This window comes from Lipomyces chichibuensis (assembly GCF_038497645.1).
Source record: "Lipomyces chichibuensis strain CBS 12929 unplaced genomic scaffold V1513scaffold_4, whole genome shotgun sequence".
In the NCBI taxonomy this organism is placed as follows: domain Eukaryota; kingdom Fungi; phylum Ascomycota; class Lipomycetes; order Lipomycetales; family Lipomycetaceae; genus Lipomyces; species Lipomyces chichibuensis.
Window position 1 is genome coordinate 365,581 of NW_027117456.1, and position 20,640 is coordinate 386,220.

At 46.9% G+C, this 20,640-nt stretch overlaps 10 protein-coding genes across 10 annotated transcripts; 5 read left to right on the top strand and 5 right to left on the bottom strand.

Moving 5' to 3' along the window:
• Window positions 1–1,319, top strand: V1513DRAFT_438294 (putative methyltransferase-domain-containing protein). Its single transcript, XM_066897046.1, has 5 exons — window positions 1–264; window positions 323–381; window positions 441–774; window positions 843–913; window positions 968–1,319. The coding sequence occupies exons 1-5, from the start codon at window positions 73–75 to the stop codon at window positions 1,227–1,229; spliced, it is 918 nt and encodes a 305-aa protein (XP_066755615.1). The 5' UTR covers window positions 1–72; the 3' UTR covers window positions 1,230–1,319.
• V1513DRAFT_483029 (uncharacterized protein) lies at window positions 1,179–2,988 on the bottom strand. Its single transcript, XM_066900407.1, has one exon. It carries the CDS (start codon window positions 2,705–2,707, stop codon window positions 1,331–1,333), a length of 1,377 nt encoding a protein of 458 aa, XP_066755616.1. The 5' UTR covers window positions 2,708–2,988; the 3' UTR covers window positions 1,179–1,330.
• On the top strand, window positions 2,989–4,286 carry V1513DRAFT_438300 (ATPase, V0 complex, subunit E1/e2). The gene is made up of 5 exons (XM_066897047.1): window positions 2,989–3,166; window positions 3,437–3,520; window positions 3,576–3,623; window positions 3,676–3,695; window positions 3,765–4,286. The coding sequence occupies exons 1-5, from the start codon at window positions 3,156–3,158 to the stop codon at window positions 3,833–3,835; spliced, it is 234 nt and encodes a 77-aa protein (XP_066755617.1). The 5' UTR covers window positions 2,989–3,155; the 3' UTR covers window positions 3,836–4,286.
• Window positions 4,287–5,449: 1,163 nt separating this feature from the next.
• V1513DRAFT_217898 (uncharacterized protein) lies at window positions 5,450–8,294 on the top strand. The gene is made up of 2 exons (XM_066894379.1): window positions 5,450–5,748; window positions 5,811–8,294. Exons 1-2 carry the CDS (start codon window positions 5,629–5,631, stop codon window positions 8,196–8,198), a joined length of 2,508 nt encoding a protein of 835 aa, XP_066755618.1. The 5' UTR covers window positions 5,450–5,628; the 3' UTR covers window positions 8,199–8,294.
• A 271-nt stretch (window positions 8,295–8,565) lies between these two features.
• On the bottom strand, window positions 8,566–10,753 carry V1513DRAFT_483031 (uncharacterized protein). The gene is made up of 5 exons (XM_066900408.1): window positions 10,492–10,753; window positions 10,325–10,435; window positions 10,176–10,264; window positions 9,185–10,126; window positions 8,566–9,113 (listed from the first exon to the last, which is right to left on the bottom strand). The coding sequence occupies exons 1-5, from the start codon at window positions 10,514–10,516 to the stop codon at window positions 8,778–8,780; spliced, it is 1,503 nt and encodes a 500-aa protein (XP_066755619.1). The 5' UTR covers window positions 10,517–10,753; the 3' UTR covers window positions 8,566–8,777.
• Window positions 10,754–10,774: 21 nt separating this feature from the next.
• On the bottom strand, window positions 10,775–12,012 carry V1513DRAFT_438314 (40S ribosomal protein eS24). Its single transcript, XM_066897048.1, has 4 exons — window positions 11,905–12,012; window positions 11,763–11,788; window positions 11,360–11,667; window positions 10,775–11,301 (listed from the first exon to the last, which is right to left on the bottom strand). Exons 1-4 carry the CDS (start codon window positions 11,905–11,907, stop codon window positions 11,246–11,248), a joined length of 393 nt encoding a protein of 130 aa, XP_066755620.1. The 5' UTR covers window positions 11,908–12,012; the 3' UTR covers window positions 10,775–11,245.
• A 1,526-nt stretch (window positions 12,013–13,538) lies between these two features.
• On the top strand, window positions 13,539–15,516 carry V1513DRAFT_438322 (hydroxymethylglutaryl-coenzyme A synthase C terminal-domain-containing protein). The gene is made up of 4 exons (XM_066897049.1): window positions 13,539–13,680; window positions 13,766–13,868; window positions 13,927–14,340; window positions 14,394–15,516. The coding sequence occupies exons 1-4, from the start codon at window positions 13,624–13,626 to the stop codon at window positions 15,164–15,166; spliced, it is 1,347 nt and encodes a 448-aa protein (XP_066755621.1). The 5' UTR covers window positions 13,539–13,623; the 3' UTR covers window positions 15,167–15,516.
• On the bottom strand, window positions 15,427–16,565 carry V1513DRAFT_438324 (uncharacterized protein; the record flags this gene model as incomplete). Its single annotated transcript, XM_066897050.1, has 1 exon — window positions 15,427–16,565. A coding segment is annotated over one exon (1,072 nt), but the record flags the coding sequence as incomplete, so codon positions are not given.
• Window positions 16,566–16,652: 87 nt separating this feature from the next.
• V1513DRAFT_438325 (homoserine dehydrogenase-domain-containing protein) lies at window positions 16,653–18,243 on the top strand. Its single transcript, XM_066897051.1, has 5 exons — window positions 16,653–16,763; window positions 16,834–17,444; window positions 17,516–17,814; window positions 17,875–17,979; window positions 18,051–18,243. Exons 1-5 carry the CDS (start codon window positions 16,733–16,735, stop codon window positions 18,121–18,123), a joined length of 1,119 nt encoding a protein of 372 aa, XP_066755623.1. The 5' UTR covers window positions 16,653–16,732; the 3' UTR covers window positions 18,124–18,243.
• Window positions 18,244–18,303: 60 nt separating this feature from the next.
• Window positions 18,304–20,485, bottom strand: V1513DRAFT_218001 (uncharacterized protein). Its single transcript, XM_066894381.1, has 2 exons — window positions 20,223–20,485; window positions 18,304–20,130 (listed from the first exon to the last, which is right to left on the bottom strand). Exons 1-2 carry the CDS (start codon window positions 20,370–20,372, stop codon window positions 18,718–18,720), a joined length of 1,563 nt encoding a protein of 520 aa, XP_066755624.1. The 5' UTR covers window positions 20,373–20,485; the 3' UTR covers window positions 18,304–18,717.
• Window positions 20,486–20,640: the final 155 nt, after the last annotated feature.

Below are 20,640 nucleotides of genomic sequence, written 5' to 3' on the forward strand. Positions count from 1 at the left end.
CAATAATTCGACATTCAGAAAAAACACATCCACAACGTCAATTCAAATTATTGCAAAGGCGTACAAATCAAAATGACAGATGACCAGACCTCGCAGTCTGCCCAGTTAGGTATAGTAGAATCTAGAGGTTCGACACCTGGACCAACAAGCAACAAGCGCAAACGCGCAGATTATCGGCAATCGCAGCAACAAAAGCGACAAGAATTGAAAACAGTCGTATTTGAAGGGAATGATGACTCTCAAGACAAGATAAAGCTTCCGAAGGTATCAATATAGAGCTGCAATATTTTAATTAAATAAGGTCATTAATGTAGTGTTATAGAAAAAGTATTATAGACAACGAGCTCATTCCAATCCATTCTCGGATCACTTGCTGGAATAGTACGTCTCCGTCATGTATCCATTGCAATTATGAGATAACTAACTAAATTATTGTATAGTCCTATTAGTCCGAGTCATATGGACTGGCACAAGCTCTACCCAGCTCTTATTCCGTCAGAAGCAGAAACATCAGCCTCATCAACCGATGAGGCTAAGCAAGTTGATATCGTAGACATTGGCTGCGGATTCGGTGGATTACTAGTCTCGCTAGCAACAGAATTCCCTGACAAACTGATCTTGGGAATGGAGATCAGGGTGCAGGTCAGTCATTATGTCGAGGACCGGATCATTGCCTTGAGGCAGCAACATGCAACTGAAGGGAAATATAAGAATATTGCCGTCCTGCGCGCAAATGCCATGAAATTCTTGCCTAATTTTTTTAAGAAGGGACAGGTATGTTGAGGTTGATTTGTGTTTATTGTGATTTTGTTGTCACAGGAGACACTGATGGATGGCTGCAGTTGTCGAAGATGTTCTTCTGCTTCCCAGATCCGCATTTCAAGATTCGCAAACACAAAGCTCGCATTGTAACGTAAGATCTGATTTACAATGTATATTCATAGCCAGGTCGCTAAATTGCTCATAGGTCGACGCTTGCATCCGAGTACGCGTATCTGCTCCGCCCAGGTGGTATAGTATACACTATCACGGACGTTCTTGATTTACATCAGTGGATGGTCAGACATTTGGAAGCCCATGCCCTCTTCAGACGTCTCCCAAAAGAATGGGAGGACGAAGATCCTTGTGTCAAAATCATGCGGAAAGATACAGAGGAAGGAAAGAAAGTCGAGCGGAATAAAGGGGATAAATGGATCGCCTGCTTCGTTCGTCTAGACCAACCAGAGTAGATTCGTTGTACTATATGTAGCTGTACATTAGGCGGACCTGGTACATTCGTAATATACAATAACATCAATTATAGCCACCATAAACGCCAGTTATCTACTCCTTAGCTACTCCTCAATATCATATCTAATTCATATAATTCGATTTGATTTAGGCTAGTCATATTTTTCCTGTACGTCTCCAATTTCTTCACATTCGGGCAAGAGGTCGGAGTAGTCGATAATGGGTGCAGCCGAAACTTTTGACTTTGCAATGCCAAGTTCAATAAGACGTGGGCATTATACTTCCCTGCCGCCTCCAGGCCCCTAAATTTCGAAACGTCCGATCTATAAACTTTCTGCACCGTAATATTCTCATTGAGGACGTTCAAATGCAGCGCACAGGCTATGTATAAAGCATTTTTAGTATCCAGAGAACCGAACACCAATTCATAGCCGTCTGCAACAGCTTTTAAAGACCTAATTGCAAACTCATCAAAACTGATGCCATTCTTTTCAGAAAGTTTCAACTCATTGATGTCTTTCTTGGGGAATATGAAGTGTCGAGTGTAATTGTCGCTGATAAAGTAATCTAATTCGACCACCGAAATACTTGGCCGTTGGGTGCACTCTGTGCTTTGGAATTCTATGTCAGATTCTGGAACTAGATGCCAATGCAGCTCTCGTCCGCCCTTTAAGTTGACAGTTTTGACGGCCGGAGTCTTGTTTCGGTGATATATGAAAACTCTGGAATTCAAGGACAACGCGATAATGCCGAATTTATCCAATAAGTCAAAACACGCGCGAGAGTGCCCATGATCAAGTTCTCCAGTTCCGGCGCACACGACAAATCGCTCCAATGCATTGCATCTGAATTCAATTGATTCGCGATCATACTGGACCGCGCGACAACGGACGACACGATCCTCATCGGCGTCGCGACTCCAGGAAGATGAGGACGATGATTTAATGGGCGATATCGCCTCGCCTCGAACAACGACTTGGATCAGCGAATTATCTGATAATGACCATGCCGAAAATGCTGCGAGAACGGGAAACGCCGCGCATGCGCCTACGCCAAGGTATAACTGTCTTGGCGGAGTATCGTAGTCAATCGTTCTGGAGGATAATTTTATTTTCCAAAAATATGCCAAGCCGGAATTCACTGTCGTATTGCTTTCAAATTCACGAGGATCATCCATGGAGCTCGAGAAGAGCGATTCATCAGCTGAATACTTCATTGTCGGGACGTACAACGAAATAAGATAGAAAGGGTAGGTTGCTGAACACCCCAGCACCACATGATCCACAAGGTTCCGCCGAGGATCAATCTCGACGAGGGTAACAGTTTTCAGCTTAGGATCTGGTGTCCGCAATACACAAGATATACCGGTCTTTCGACGGTGCTGATTAATAGACTGGACCGGCGGATCATCTCGCGGCTGCCATTTGCGATATTTGTACCGTACATCATAAAGTGAACGACTTGTCAAGTAGTTCATTGAAATGGGAGTCGTGTTCGTAATGCCATCAGCGGCATAGGATTAAAAAAGGGATGGCATATCGCGTGTGAAAACAAACAAACCGCTTAATCGCGCGAGGCGCGTTGGCAGGCCGTCCAGTTACTCGTTGGTCCCTACTATTCGCAATAGCGACAGATACTGCGAAATCTCGGTACTGGCTCAATGCGATTTGACAATGATGCAAAATTCGTTGCCACTAATCCTAATATCGCCTAGGGTGGTCGTTGCGCTAAACCAAAGTCTGTTAGCGTCAAAACCTAAATTTTATGGACTCAATATTCCGCTAAGTTCCCGCTTTGCCCAAAAGCTGCCTGGGCAAGCTGCAGTCAGAAAGGCGCGGCGGATAGACTCGACTTCGCGATTTGAACTCTTTGTTCTACGGCAACTTGGTTACCATTCAATTGATAGACACATCTGAATATTAAAAATGGCTAGCGGGTAAGCGGCGATTTAATTCGGGACTTTAGATGTGATTGCAAAGCGGACGATAAGATGGCGATATTGTGGTGAAGTTGTGAAAAGGGCGATGAGTAACTGAGAATCTTCGAAACGACAAATGACTAGCTGAGAAAACTGCGAGTTAGTATTATGACACGTTTTGGGAGAAGCTCAGTTACTTGAATATTGTATATGGCACTGCAATGAATGGAAGCTGATAGTAGATGAAAATTTATGATAGAACGCATAATTGCTAACAGATCAATTTAGTGCTGCAGTTATCTACATACTATTGCTAGTTGTCGGTCTTTCCCTGGTTACCTGGTTCGTGACTCCTAAAGGTGACAACCAGACGTATGTATTGCCAATTACTTGTGCGAGTGGAAATTTGAGCTAACATATTGGATAGAGTCTGGAGGAGTAGCATTATCTTGACCTTGACTATGTGCTATCTTATGTATGTATAGCCTTAAATTGATGGTGTCGGAATGATGCTAACTGATAGCTAGGTGGGCCATTACGTACTTGAGTATGAGCCGGTTACTGAAAAACATATGTCAGCCGACCACAGTGTGAAGTATACTAACGTATTGTGCAGGCCAACTTCACCCTCTTATTCAGCCCATGCGGAGCGATCTCCGGCCCGACTTCGCGGAGGGCTACAAGTGAGCACTAAGGCATGGAGTAAAGTATAGCGGAAAGAGAACTGTTACGACAAGAAGAGGTTTTGTTGAAGCATGTTTAATTGTCATTTAGGATGGTTTTATATAATCTTCGGTTTGTTGGGTGTAGTTGGTTTCAATTCTTTTGGGTTAGTAGGCACAATACCTTAGTAGAGTAAGGCGCATGTTGCTATGATAAATCTTTATGTCATCAATATAGAGTATATCTCTACTAATTACTCAGAAGAGGTAATTAGATCCGTGTGGGGCATGGATTGCGTGATGATCAGTCTCTTCCATATTTTCAAGTAAGGACACGGTCGCAGCATTGTGTGTTTAGAATCATCGACCGCTATACTACTCATATGTAAATTATGACTGGTATGTAAATGCTTGTAGGATTTTGAAGACGCAAATGACATATTCCGCTTGTGTCCTAATGGTTCAAGCGTGCGATGATACACATAACTATCTGCAATATTGGTACATCGAGATCATGTTTGCAGACCCCGATGAGGTATCTAGCGATAAATATGAATCTCCTGTCCTTTGCGTCTATAACCAAGTAATATCCTCGTAACACAGCTCTAGGATGAACGTACGCCATAATGTCCCTCCTGAAACGGGTTTGCTAAGACTCCGAGCTAGTCTATGGCGAACAGTAAGTAAATGGCAGGAGTACACACATTGGCTACTTCGGCAGCCTAGCACTACGACGGATGTTAGAACGCCACTGAAAAATTGCAAACAAATATGCAATTGGTCAAAACGTTCACTCATGGTCTGTCAGGTTATTCTAGATCGGCCAAATATTGCTATAAATTGACTTTAGGAGAAGGATTGTTATTGGCTCCTCCGGATCAAATATACACCTCCGGTAGGCAGAAAGCTTACCGACGCACTCTAGAGCTACAGATATACACAAACGAGAGAAAAAACTGATACAGAATGTCTGTATATAATTTCTACTTGTAGAAAAATCAGTTGAATGGCGCCAGCAGCTGTTATATCATCTTTGATGGACTGTCCACAGAACCGTAGCAGGCAGAGTGTGGAGAGTACGTTATGACTTAAACTTTTTTGACAGCCCGACTATGACAACTCGAAATATAGAACATTTAGCATGGCACGTGCGCAGCCGGAAATAGCAAAAAGTAAACAGCCTGGGCGCGCCAAAACGCCAAACGAAATTTGCTTGCATTCCTGGCTGACCAAACGGGTCCTAGTCTGCTCCCAAGTCAAACTGGGCCCACACCACTTCTGCAGCTTGCTCCAATGCCTGCGGCGCTTGCTTGGATAGAATTTGGTAGTCTAGTAGTGCGGTTCCGCTCGTTCTTGCCGTCGGCCAAAGTCCTACACTTACGACACCCGCCAGCAGCCTGGCATCTGTACCCTGCTCCACCACCTAGCACGGGTCGGCTCCAACTGGATTCTGTCTCCATTCACGAAAGCAGACAACAAACAAGCTGATCCGCAGATTCCAGGTGCCCGTTCTTCAGTCTCGCTCGTTCTACTCCAACCTGACTGCTGCCACTTTCTCTACTTGATCTGCATTGTCGTTATAGAGTCCCGTTCAGTCGTGGGCGTTGGGAACTTCGCGGACAGCGTTGGCTGTACGTCCTATCGCCGAGCAAAGAGTTTGCTTGATTTGTGCCCCGTTCAGTCAACAAGACGCTCTAAGACTGGTCTCCACAGTGTCGTCTCGTCGTCCCTTGGAAAACCCTTCTCGATCTCAAGGTCGCCGACACATGAGCGGGCGAAGGCGGACACTCGAAGCTCTAACGACCAACCGGCAACGCAATGTCTCGAAAGCGCGAAACAAGGGCAATGCTGGAGCGCATAAGTGTATTGGAAAAAAAGGCTTCTCTTTTGCATGCCGAAAACATTGCTGCGAATGAAACCAACAGAGAGCTGTTCAAGGTGTGTGTATTTAGAGTTGCAATGTTAAGCACAGAATCGGAGCTAACAAAGAGCATTTTCAGCGCATACAGGATCTCAATTCGTGCTTGATTGCTTCAGAGAGTTTGGTTGAGCGGCTTTTGAACGCGACGGAAGAGAACGATGAGACTGACGACGACCGAGACGATTTCTCTGACTTCGATCATCAAGAATCTCGACCCAATGTTTTGAAAGCCAACGGCGGCGACATTGCAGGATCAAATGCTGGAACAAGGACTAGTAGCATGGGGAGTATTAGTAGTCGCTTCAATCGGTTTGAAATCCTGCTGGACGAATTCTGTTCCGAGTTTGAAAAATCAGACGATGATTCTTCTGATGGCGCCCATCGGCGTGAGAATGGTGGCCCGCAGTTTTCTATTCAAGTTGATGCTAAACGACAATCCAGACCTGTTCGACGGAGAGACAACAAAGCAAGGACACTCAGTCCAGTCAATGTTTTACGAGATATTGGGCAAGCTAGGTCATCGCCCAAATCTATTCATCGCAAGACCTCGTCAAATATTTTGTCGCCAACCATCCGGTCGCCGACTTGTTTGAAACTGTCATTGGGAAGTGCGCTGGGTCACGGAATGGCGACTCCAAGTCCCGCGTATGGTAAATCTCCACCTGCTTGTTTTCGCCTTGAGCGGGCCCGGTTTCAACTAGACCAACGCCTTTTACCGCTGGCGCCTTCTTCTCCTAGCACTCCATCCCTTAAATCACAGACTGAAAATTATCGGTGCTCCGTCTCCTCTTGTGAAATACCGATTATATCTACCCGCCTCGCTCACCATCGTCGAAAATCTTCACAGTCCTCGGTCCCGACGGAACAGATTTCCGAAAAAGAACTGCATCATCAGTTATCAATCTCTAGTACTGACAAAGCGCTGGTCGAAAAGGCATCAAGTTCTATAGCCACGCTCCTGGAATTCGAGTCCGCAACTACGCCTATCCCTCCTCCTCCTCCGACGTCTTTACCGCTGCAGTCACAACCACAACTACAGAGATACAAATTCACCTCCGACGAAGACTTCTACCACTCACCACCACCTCACGTGCAACAGTGTGCTACCTCCCCAACCACTACAGCAACGCACAGCATAAAAGATTTCTCACACTCCCATCAACAACCGATTTTGCGCAGTCGGAAGTCAATCCCGAATCTAAATCGGAAAACATCGACGCTATCTCTACTGAACGGGAATCTTCTGAGCCCGACACCGGCAAGCGCGACAAGAGCATTGGACACCGACGCGGACATTAATGCTATTTGTTCGTCGCCTTCGCAGCGCGGCATGACTATGTCTGACGCACTGAAAGATACGATGAAGAGGTATGAGATTCCTGAGCGCGCAGTGCAACAACAAAGTGGAGCAAATGCACAGCCGCACTTTGAATCGTTGCCAATATCGCAAGAGAGGCGGGATGAGCAAAGTCCGTCTGAACAGCTCGCGCACCCATCATCTGAATCGTCAGATATGCAGCCTAACCAGCTAGCTGACAAAAGAGGACTTATTCGCTCTATATCAGCTCGTCTTTGGCATGCACTTTGGGGAGTTTCAGAAACAGTAGGCAAACAGCAGCCGGCGGAGTGGCGTGTCAATACTGATCCTACGCTTGTGTGTATTGAGAATCCAGGGGCTCCAGCTAGTGAAGAGGATGCCGCTACTGGTCCTAGCAGTACAGTGGAGCCTTCGGACCAAGCATTAGATAGCCATATGGAACAATGCGCACAGCACAAAGTTGAAGAGGATATGTCAGTCGAGGATATTGCGTCATCAGCGCATCGAATCTTATCTGAAAGCTGCCCGACGCTGTGTAAAGGCGATGGCGAGTCTATCAAGTTTAGGACTGACGAGATATCTGAAGAGTCCGCCACGAATGAAAGGTCCACATATAATGATGGTGATGTGAGAGCGTCACCGAAAGGTACAAATTGTACGACATCCGAGTCAACTAGGATGGCCGAATACGTCGAGCATCAGTCACTCACGAAGCGTGCCTCATGGGTCTTCTCGTGCTCAATACCCACGACATCGTATGTGGATGCAGAGAATTTAAAGTCCGTCACAAGCAGGCTAAGTCTGACCTGGTTGAGTATCTTCAAGAAACAGTCGACATCGGACGACTACGTCTCATTCCCGACGTTTTCTACGTCCCAAAGCGTCAGAAGCTTTTGCAGCATTGCGGACCGCGCGCACTCCGACTCACAGAGCTCATGGCCGTGCTTCAGCGGCAATGCAGCAACAATCGTCGGTGGGGGCAGCAACAGAAACTCTTTCATCGATGGGTTAAGCTCCTACAACGCAAGTTTACGCGGCACACAGAACACTGACAACAGAATGCTGCGAAAGTGTGGGGACGCGGTGTATTGCACGCCAGTAGACGAAGATCTCCTTCATGACGCGCTTACCCACCACATTTCCAGCTGAAGGAACAGAGAATCTAATATCCAAGTGTGTAATGATTAATAATATGCATGGGATCGGTGGGTAGCATATTTTGCGTACTCGTCTTTCGCTCTTTTTCGTTTGTGCATAATCAACGTCTTTTTGCTTTTCGGTACAGTTTTCTAAGGTTTTCATTTCATGGTATCATACTTTCATTCTACATTTTAAAATTCTATGGCATGGCATAACTTAAAAGTTTTTGTACCCAACATTTGTATGGACTTGTTATTTTTGCTTCGTTTCTTGATATATGTATGCATACGGTGTGTTTTGTTTTCGTTCTTTTCACGGTACCATATCCTAACTTCCATTTTATATTGTAATTCTACGGCATGGCATTATATTAAAACGCATTTATATCCAACTTTTTGTATGGACTTCGTTCTTGATATAAGTATATATATCTAAGGAATTAATCTATGCTATGCTACCCTACCATCCGTATCCACATATCCAAAACGCGTTATTCTCAAAAAAAAATCATTGCTCTAGATGCAGCTCCACTATTGTAAGATCTCCATAGCAACACGTCGGGGGTCCCAAATGTTACCTTTTCAAATGTTATTTTTCGTCACGATCAATATCATCCATATTTGCGTAGTAATTCGCGCTTTGCTCGAAATTCCGCCGCGGTCCTGAAACAGGCATGACTTTACTCGCAATCGCCTCGTCATAGGTCGGCAATGAGTCCGCTGGTGGCGAGGGCGATGGTCCTGATAGTCTGTGTGTGCCGTTCTCGTTCGTGATTGCAGTTGATGGAGTGTGCTTGGCGGCCGGGCCAATTTGGTAGGGATTCGGGACTGCGGCTTGTTGACGTGCTTCTTTGATAGCATGGAGGAGTGGTTCTGGGGGAGAGATACCCGAATATACATTGATATCGAACGCGAGCGCGACAGTCTATTTCGTCAGAATTTTTTTATAACTCCAAAATTCAACTTAAATCAGACAAAACAAAAACAATGGCTTACATCAGCATCGCCAGTGGGGCCGTGGGATATGACCATGAAGATCTCCATAGAATACCTTCTGGCGATATTGCAAGTCTTAAAAGTCGGCGGCACCGAATTCGGCAAGAACGCGTTCGGCCACTTATTTAAATTAAACTCGGCCTCGTACACCGTTGGCGCAGGGTTAGTCATTGCTCCCATCGGTAGCTTCATATTCTGCAAATTGACGACCGTGAGCGCGAAAGCGATGTCTTTGTTGTGTTCTTGTGCTGCCACCAGCGTGTGCGAAATTAGATTAATTTGGAGACTGTGGAGATAAATCGGCGTTGTGCATTGTTCGTCGGAGCGGATGAATAAGCGGAGTGGGATCTGTTCTGTTGGCACGACGATCGGGGGATCTGGCATTCGTGCTTCTACATAGAACTCCGGACCGGCTTGTCTCAGAAACGTCAAACTTCGAGAAGTACTTGTCAATGACGAGAAAAATCCCTTCTTCTTCTGTGACTGAACTGAGCCGCCAGTACGTCCAGTGACAGGTGTGTAATTGAATCTGTGTTTGCGACGCACAAAAAATTGCTGACCCGTCATTACTGGACGGGGTGGCTCAAAAGGGAGGAAAATAAAAGGATTATATTGCCGCATATTAATCCTATAGAACGCCGCTCTCTTCACCGTGACTTTAAAAAAGTACTTAATTGTAGCTTCGTCCATATCCGATAATGACGGCGGAAGAGTAGTAGTGATATGCTGTCGTGGATCTTTGCTAAAATCAACGCCTTCAGAAAATGAAAATTTTGATAGGAAGCTAGATGATTGTAGGCATCTGTTGTTGATCGGGATCCGGAATTCAAATGGGTAATAGTACTGGCCTGGAGCAAGAGTGAAACCATCTTTGCCTGTGCCCTTGGAGTCGAGGTTACGGACGTCCTCTGGCGGGAACAGGATCTGTGTCACGTACAGTAGCTTACAGGGATTAGCTCGTCAGTGTGCATGAGCAAAATAATGTAGATACCTTATGTGACTCGCTGACGGTCTTCTTAGAATTCGGCTTATCGCGACCTTTCCGATGCTTGGGAACAACCAGGGTCGACTTCGACACGGCTGATCAGGGAGAGTTAACCATGCTTCCATATAACACAGTTCCTTCTAACACAACAGTACCTTCCATTTTGATCTGGATATGCGCTAAAGTCTCCTCAGATGACAAATAGAGACGTACGTTTCCCTTGACGACGTCCAGACAAGTGAACGTGTCTCCATGCCTGCGATCCACTATAGTGACATCATTGTCAGCATCTAGCATGTAAAACCTATAACTGCATTCATACATTCAATGGCAACTGCGTTTGGCATCTTGGGTTGTTGTTACTGTTGCCTAATCCCGGAATAAGACGAGACCTGGACAAAACGTTTCCTTGTGAGTTGATCGATTTGATGCCTCCTCGGGCACCAGCCACAGCCACCAATTTGCTATGTGCGGCTTGGTGACGCGTCTCCTGCCATGCATTTTGATATTAGGGAGGTTCTGCATCTCCAACTTACACGTAAATTTTGTTCGGCCACAGAAACAACATACGCAGCAATCTACAGTTATATTATCACATTGAGGATGGTAACCGATGCACGTTGGAATGGAGGCTAGCGGCTGCAAACTACGTCTGCCAAGATGATTAAGATCCATCTGCCACTCAAGATATGCTGTTACTAATATTTTCGCACCTGCTACGCGCATATGCGACCGTAATAGCACTAAGCGGATCGACTGATGGCGATCTAGTCTCGAGTCTATCCCGTTCATGGAGGAATGAATAACCGACTGTTTGCAGTCCGCTAAGTCCTGATGCGATCTCACTTATATACGAATACATCAACAAGCGTTGTTAGTAGCGAAAAGGAAATTGAACTGGACCAACCATCGTTGCAGAGGTCTCCAAAATATCGCAATACATTCGAATGGATTGCAAATCTGGACGGCGGAAATGCGAATCTCGATTTAGAAGTGGCGCTAGTCGTTACAATATTTACTTGAGAGCACACATTTTACTCAAACAAACCATAAAATCAACAAAACCAAACGCTTTTTTAGTCCTTGTTTCTCTTGGAAACCTTCTTTCCTGTACCTCGAGTCTTCTTGTCACCTGTATATCACCGTTAGTTTACCATTGGATCATCGAAATCTAACGATATGCTACTTACGGTTCTTTCTCTGTTTTCTTTGTTGTCTGCTGGGCTTCTCAACCTTGGTGGCCAGACCAATTCTGACGAGACGGTACGCAGGCTCAAACTTCTTCATGGAATCCAAATTATCGTAAATCAACGCGAAACCGGTGGACTTGCCACCACCGAATTGGGTGCGGAAACCGAAAACGGAGACTGTACTCGGATCAGCCCGGTATACCTTCCCAAGTCTATCTCGGATATCATCCTTAGAGACATTAGCGAGACCGGGGTGTAGAACGTCGACGACCATCTGGCGACGGTTAAGGAGCGCGTTTCTGAGAAACCTGATTCACTGCATCAGCATATCATTCTAATCATCACCAGATCTCCATCTCTTCTGGAACAATTTATTGCTATAAAGGTTGAAGTTGAGTCTTACTTTCTCGTGCGGATAGTAACGTCGCTCTAGATAACAATACGTTAGCACATGCACAATCACAACAATTGTTCACTATAAAAATATCCGCAAATATTCACCAAAGCATTCCCTGAGTCCTTTCAGTTAATTTAATTGAACGTACCATTTTGTCTGTATGTGTTGAACGCAAGAGCAAGTGCTGTCGATGCCGAGATGACTTTACACAGTCGGTGTGTTTGAAGCTCTTCCACCGTTTTTGCGGGACGTTTCGTTGGTCGTGTTAGCAGCAAATATGGGATGTGACTGCTTCTGTTGTCGAGCGATGCGCTAGATAATTGGTAGGGTTCTCTTTTGCCCTAATGGCACCGCCGCAATATTGATGTGGCGTGTCATGATGCACCGCCAACCCCCCTGAATTTTTATTGATAGTTGGAGAGACGGCTTCTAAACAAAGTACCTCCGGTGGTATTGTGCTAATCAGCCGGTCCCAGCGACGCATTTGTCGAGGCTTCAAGAGGGGAGTTAGTACAGACTGGGATCCTCTTCAACACACGCGAGTTCAGGCGAGTAGCGTGCGTTGAGACTTGCCTCCTTGCCATCTGGCAAATCTCGACATTTTGCTCGTCATGGTCAATATCCAGAGTTTGGTGTCCTCTAATACAAGGGTTCATTTATGACATTATAATTGATATTAAAATGTAGGAACGATATTGTATGGACGACATGTGAATATGTTACCGTCCTAAGTGTGCAAGAAATCATGCATATTAAGATAGTGATACGCACCGTATGCTCTCGCAGAGCTTTTTATCTTACTTTAATAGAATTTTTTTCGTGTGTTATTAGGCAGATTTCAGTATGAGTCAAGTTGGTTTATATTCGAGAATGATAGTACTTATAATTTTATGCAATTGCTGCACGATAGGCTACTGATTCGACGTTCTGAGATTCGAGTATTGGCAGCCACCGGACAATCGGAACGAGAACTAGCGCCGTATTCGAGCAAGACGCCTCTATCTGTAACTGCCAGTACAGACCTTTGAAGGCAAAAATAGTTCGGGAAGTGCAGTAAGGACGATATTTAAGAAGCGAGTCCCTGAGTCAAGGTTGAATTCGAATGACATTGCACTAAAGCCGTACCGGTACCAGGTAGTTCGCCAGCGCTCTCGCACCATCCACCCAGTTAAGAGTATAAGCTTGCCAGGATAGACTCATTATGGACTCATGACTTGTTGCTATATACTGATAACCTCATTATGTTGACAGAGCCGGTTATGTCCTTGCCTCACGTGGGTGATTGCTCTTTGTAGTCGTACTCAGTACGAGACCGCCGCACCGGGCCCTTGCCAGCAGGGGCCGGGACGAGACATGCGGCCAGTCAGTAGCTTGCCGGCTCAACAGTCTGAAATATACGCCTTCTAAGCGCCTCCCTTAGTGGCTCTCAGCACGAACTTCTGGAATCCGTTGTCTTTGACCACTCACTTGAGGTATAAACCTTATCAGTACATCATGCTATGTCTCAATCGCATCTGTATACGCCAAAAGCGCATTAACTTATTTATCTGGCATCGAATTCCCATCGACAAAAAATCGGGTTGAGGCTCCCGAATACGATGTCGGAACACTGGCAAGGTTTGCGCTAATACCTGTCACCTAACGCAGTAGGAGTTAGCGCATGCTCCACCCTGCGCTGGTGCTCTATTCAACGCACACGTAACAACACCCACTAACCAACTGTAAGCATTTTCCTTCATTTCGACGGGGCCCGTTGATACCCTGACCGCGTCCCACTCTCCATATAAGTATAACCATTATCCATCTCCGAGCCCCTTCCACTCGGGAAATTCCTCTTCGACTCTTATATTCTATACAAGCTCACACAATGACACGTCCTACCGATATTGGCATCAAAGCCATCGAAATTTACATCCCCGGCCAGGTATGTCAATACGCGTGACTGTAACTGGGTGACTTTGTTTTGCCCTTGCCGAGGCAGGCTACTAACCTGTGTCTTCACTCTACAGTACGTCGAACAGGCTGAGTTAGAGAAGTATGATGGTGTTGCCGCTGGCAAGTACACAATTGGCTTGGGCCAGACCCAAATGGCTTTCCCTGATGACCGTGAGGGTGCGTAAATCGTCATTCCGTTTGTGTTTACAACTGATACTTACAAAAATTTTGACAGACATCTACTCCATGGCCTTGACAGTGCTCTCGTCTCTTATCAAGAAGTACAATATTGATACAATGAACGTCGGCCGTCTTGAGGTCGGCACCGAGACCCTTCTCGACAAGTCAAAGTCCGTCAAGTCCGTGCTCATGCAGCTCTTCGGAGACAACACGGATATCGAAGGTATCGACACTGTAAACGCTTGCTATGGTGGAACCAACGCCATTTTCAACTCCATCAACTGGATCGAGTCTTCAGCCTGGGATGGCAGAGATGCTATTGTCGTGGCTGGTGATATTGCTCTCTATGCCAAAGGCAACGCCCGACCCACTGGTGGTGCTGGCGCCGTTGCTATACTGATTGGACCTAACGCTCCCATTGTTTTTGACTCTGTCCGAGGATCTTATATGCAACATGCATACGACTTCTGTAAGTCACAGTATACGTGCTGGAAGAGCTATTTGCGCTAACCCGTTTTTTAGACAAGCCTGACTTCACAAGCGAGTATCCTTATGTTGATGGCCATTTCTCTCTGACCTGCTATACCCGAGCGCTCGACAGTGCCTACCAGACCTACACCAAGAAGACCGCCAAGAAGAATCTGTTGCAGCTCAATGGCCATGTTCCCACAGGTATTGACAGATTCGCCTATGCTATCTTCCACTCACCTACCTGCAAGCTTGTGACGAAGTCGTTTGCGCGCTTGCTGTACAATGACTATCTCCTAAGTCCCGACACTGTTGACTTTGAGGTCCCCGAGGATATCAAAGCCATCGACTATGAGAAGTCCCTTACCGACAAAAATGTTGAGAAGTTCTTCCTGGCGTTAGCCAAGAAAAAAACTCAGGAGCGACTGGCACCTTCCATGACTGGTCCGACAATGTGCGGCAACATGTATACCGCTAGTGTGTACTCTGGTCTTGTTTCTCTTCTTTCAAACGTCGAGCCCGAGAAGCTCCTGAACACCCGTGTTGCTGCTTTCTCGTACGGTTCTGGCCTTGCTTCCAGTTTCTTCAGCTTCGTTGTCAAGGGCGACACTTCTGAGATACGGGAGAAGCTCAACTTTTTGGAGCGACTGGAGAAACGAAAAGCTTTGTCTCCTGCAGATTACGAGCACTTCATTGAACTCCGAGAAAAGGCTCATCTCGCAAAGGACTATACCCCTGAGGGAAGTATAGAAAATCTAGTCCCTGGTACTTACTACCTCACCAAGATTGACAATATGTACCGACGCGAGTATGCTATAAAGCAGTAGTCAAAAGTGATTTCTTTTACGAGGTGTATGATTTCCCTTTGCACATACAAATTTGCTACATATTGTTTTTTAGAGGCGCGTGATGATTTGTATATTTGTTCGTTTCGTTGGGATTAATCGGTTGACTTTTTTGCTTTTACGTTTTGCTTCTTTTGCTATCATATTTTTTTGCATTTTGCCATTCGTATCTGGGGCTTGGGGATGGAGTATCCTTGCTACGTTTTAGGACTAGTGTTGATTAATGTATATGGGTGGCTTGCTCTGCATCGAATACTTTTCGTCTATACAAAACCTGATAGTATCTATTATACTACTGTACCTTACAAATTAATCCCTCCACCGCCGCTTTGGTTTCTTCGCCATCTCACGCGCCTCTTGCGCTCGCTTACGATTGGTAGCGTCTCGCCACATATTCGACAACTTGGCCACACTCTGACTAAAATCTACATGAATCCGACAATCGTCAATCAAAGCACCCTGCATCTTTAAATATGCGTTCTCGCAATCGCTTTTCTGCTCATACTCAATAAAGGCGTATTGAAGCGACTTTCCAGTCTTTTTATCCCGCACGACCTCGCACGATAGGATTTTCCCGCATTGTGAGAAGAATGTGTGTAGATCTTCGTCTTCGGTAATCGGGTTGAGTTTGCACACGAAGAGGACGTTTTCCGGTGGCTTGACTTCTGCGTATGGTAAGTCGCCTATGATTTCGAGCGTGAGAGCTTGCGCGCGAGCGTCTCGTTCGCGTCGTTCACGTTCTTTTCTTTGCTCCTCTGCCTCCGAGTCGACAACATCGGGATTATCTTCGGGGTTGACGGAGCTACTCGGAGGTCCCTTGCCGAGGTCAGCTTCTTGGTCTTCGCTGAGCAGGATGTTGCGCTCGAGATCAGCTACGGGCAACTGAAGGTCTCGGTTTTTAACGCTGTCCTTTCCATTGCGATCACGATCGCGTCTTGTGTACCTGTCGTGGTCGTCTCGAGATCGATTCTCGCGGTCCCCGTACCTGTGTCGGTCCGACGACGTAAACTCCCTATCTCTATCTCTATCCGTATATCTCCTCCGATCTCGATCTCGATCTCTAACTCGATCTCTATCCCTCTCTCGGTCAGACGACGGATGTGATGACTCATGCTTTGAAGTACGATGCCGGTGCGAGGAGGACGCCGAGTCCTGGTATCCTTTGGAGGAAGAGTGGTGGAAATGCGAGGATTTATGTTGTCGCGACAGTGAGTATCCCTCGCGATCTCTCTCTCTATCTCTGTCTCTGTCTCTGTGTCGCTCCCGATCTCGATCTCGGTCGTGGTCACGCATATCTGGTGAGCGAGAACGTCTACGTGAACTCATGTTGGGATTGCGGCAGTAATATAAAAAAATATCAAATTTGAAGCAAATCGGCATCCGCTGAAACAAGTAAAGCACGTCAACGTAAAGTGTGGTTAGGGTCTGTGTTCGTTGGCCAGGACCACCATGTTTTAAATTTGACACTCGTATAGGCACCGAATGAATGCATCTGTGCAAATTTAGTAAGGCTTATTTACGATCAATTGATTAGCGTGGAATAGAATCATGGCTCGCGCTGTAAATGTTGCAATTGTCGGTACGTATCCGAATATCTAGCCGCAACAATTCGATTCACTTTGGTTGTAACCATGACTAACATATTCCAGGCGCTGGCCTTGTCGGCTCTGCCTTCATCAATTCGCTACAATCGCTGCGTTCGTCTTCAATAACATATAACGTCATTCTAATCGCACGATCCTCAAAGGCACTAGTCTCGAAACAATACACGCCGCTCCCGCTCAAAACATGGTCTTCAGACCTTGCAGTCGCTTCCTCTTCGTCAGCACTCTCGCCGGGAGATTTAGCAGCGTATCTCGAGAAATCCCCAATCCCTGTGATCTTGGTCGACAATACGTCCAACGAAGCATTAGCGCGGGTTTACCCCCTCCTCCTGCAACAAGGCGTCAGCATTGCGACTCCTAACAAGAAAGCTTTTTCCTCCGAGTACGCGTTGTGGACCGCTATTTTCGAAGCATCAGCAAACTTGACCGGCGCGGAAAAACGAGGATTGGTGTACCATGAGTCCACAGTGGGTGCTGGACTGCCAGTTATTAGCACATTAAAGGATTTAGTTGCAACCGGGGACGAAATTGTGAAGATCGAGGGAATAGTATCCGGTACTTTGTCGTACATTTTTAATGAGTTTTCGACTATTGGCGAAGAGGACGTTAAGAAGTTCTCCGATGTTGTTTTCAAGGCGAAGGAGTTGGGATATACCGTATGCAATTTCAAGCTTTGCGTTCTGCATCTTCAGTTTGGTCAAAACGAACGAAGTGGCTAACGAAATAGGAACCTGATCCTAGAGAAGACCTCAACGGCCTTGACGTGGCGCGCAAGTTAACAATCCTAGCTCGTCTCTCTGGACTTGAAGTTCAGTCTGCGACCTCATTTCCCGTGCAATCGCTCATTCCTAAAGCCCTCGAATCCGTCGAAGAAGTCTCCGACTTTCTGGCGAAACTACCCGAATACGATGCCGAGACCGAGAAATTACGGAGAGACGCGGCTGCTGAAGGAAAAGTTTTGCGGTTCGTAGGCAAGGTTGATTTGAGTGACGGTGTTTCTGAACGTGTTAAAGTTGGTATCGAAAGGTATGTCTTGTTGCTGTGAAGTCATTGCTGGTGTGATGAAAGTGGCTAAATGCAGGACAGGTACGACGCGTCGCATCCATTTGCATCATTGAAAGGTTCGGATAACGTCATTGCGTTTCACACTAAACGTTACGGCAAGAATCCGTTGATCGTGCAGGGTGCCGGGTATGTGCTGTCGTGCTTTTTCTTCCCCTCTTGTTTACGATTCACTACAATACTGACAATGCTCAATATAGTGCCGGCGCAGAAGTCACGGCCATGGGCGTCCTCGCAGATGTCATCAAGATCGCAGAACGGATTGCAATGTGACTCCCGGGCTCCCAATCGCAATTAAAAGCCACTGCTACAATAGGACGCGGTGTATGATAAATATTGTCTGTGATTGAATGTATTAGATTGCATAGTAAATAAAGCTCTGACGAAAATTACAACAATTATCAATTATCAACTATAGGTCCCGAATTAATGCGTGGGTAGAAGCTTACAGATCCAACAGTGGAGGCAGTGGACAAAACATTTTGAATATCAGTCCGCTATACCTTGAATCCCATGACTACCCGAAGGCTGCAAGAAATTGGTGAACTAACATGAGCCCTTCGGTACAATCATTCCCACACTGCCAATAGAGTACCGCAATGTATTGTTTATTGCTTTTCTTCGAACGGAAACCACGGTTTTTGCGTCATGTCGATGGAATCGCAATGCAGCGTTTACCCATCACAAGAGTCCGGAGATTTCGGAGCAGACAAAGTGGATTATTGGGACGACATCACGTAGTAGTTCCAAATCTATATTCATACATATACAAAAATGCATCTATTCCATACTCAAAAATCGTTAAATCTATCCAAACACCTACTCGTCTAAACTTATTAATAATGCAACGTGATCCAATGTAAAAATTTACCAGCTGTCTATTCTCATAGTGCCCTTCTCCTGGAAATTAGTATGCAGCTTGAACGCGTCCTTGAGGATATGTGGCTCGTGACCAGATCCCTTTCTGAGTGCTTCACTTTCGGCGCGGTCGAGGTATTCGGTCAGGATAGGCTTGTAAACGGGATGGGAGCACTTGTCAATGATAAGTCTAGCGCGTTCACGGGGTGCGAGACCGCGGAGATCCGCCAGGCCTTGTTCGGTGACGATGACGTCGAGATCGTGTTCGGTCTGGTCGATGTGTGTCGCGAACGGGACGACGCACGACAAGCCGACGGGGTCGACCTTTGTCGGGCGAGCAGACGGTGTGTGCATCACGGATAGCTTGGCGTTGCGCAAAAAATCTGCAGACCCACCAAGGCCGTGAAGCATGCGGGAGCCCATAACGTTTGTGGAGTTCGCATGCGCGTATATATCGACTTCGACGGGGGTATTCATTGCGATGACGCCAAGGCGGCGGATGATCTCGGGCGAGTTAGAGATCTGCTGGGAGCGGAGGATGAGCTTTTTGCTGTACGAGTCCCAGTTTTTGAAGAGGCGGTCAAATCCGTCGGGCGAGAGACGAATAGAAGTTGCGGTGGCGAAGTCGAGGTTCCCAGAATCAAAGAAATCAAGAAAGGAGTCCTGGAGAACCTCAGTCCAGACTGTAAGGTTCTTGAAGTTAGCGTCTGAAAGGCCGCCGACGACCGCGTTCGCAATGTTGCCAATTCCGGACTGCAGAGGGTGGAGACTCTCGGGGACACGGCCCATCTTGACCTCGTGCTCGAGAAACTCGACCAAGTGGTTCGCAATCGCCTTGGACATGTCGTCCTCAGGTGCGTTCGGGCCGGTCATTTCCATGTACTCGGACTCGACAACGCCGACGACCTTGTCGAAATCAACCGGGATATAGGGTAGGCCTATCTTGTCACTCACAGTCTCGACCATGAACGGCTTACGGTGTGGGGGAGCCTCGGGCACGTTGATGTCATGGAGACCCTCAAAGTTGGGGAGCTTCGTGTTGACCTCGATGATGACCTTGTCGGCCATTTGGATGAGCTCCGGCGTGGCGCCCACACTCGCCCCGGGAACAATTCCACCGTTTTCGGTAATGGCGGAGGCCTCGACGAGAACGGTGTCGAGAGTCGGCTTGTCCTCCTTAAGAGTGTAATAGCCGTATGTGAGATCCTGGGGCCACATGGACAGGTGCTTGTCGAAGAAGAGCATGCGGCCGTCATTGATAGCGTTTGAGATGCGCTTGCCGACCTGGTGAGGTGAACGGCGGAGGATCATATCGAGCTCTGCCCATTTGCCCTCAATTGGGTCTGGAGCGGACGCGCCGACGTAGAGATTGAACCGGAGTTTACCCTGGAGGTTGTTTTGCTCGACGTAGTTCTGGAGGGCCTGGGGGATCGTTAGCGGAAGTTGGTCAACAAGCGGATCCGCGCCCCAACAAAAAATTACCACCGAAATCAGGGAATTGGGGGAATACATACGACTGGGACGGCCTTGGGACCACCGACGCCGGTGAAGCCACTCATGCCGATGTGGTCGCCCGACTTGAAGAGCGGGATCATGTCCTCAGCCTTGACGAGCTTCTCGAGGAACTTTGGGTTGCGTATACGCGACTTGAGGATGGCAGACATGGTGGGCGTAAGAGAGACGAGATGAGACGAGAGGGGGGACGACCACAGTTTAGAAGCACACCAGGACCGGCGACAAGAAATGAAGGGAGTGGAGAGGAGGTCAGGAGAAAGGAAGTGCGGGCGAGCTGTAGAACTGTGGTGCGGGCGGGTGGTGTTCCTATTAACCCGCTCTAATTGTCGGCGACAGACCGGAGGTATGCGCCGCACGTGAATCGACGTTGCATTTTATGGGGCACCACACGGATGACCTGTTCGAGTCCGCAGGCAC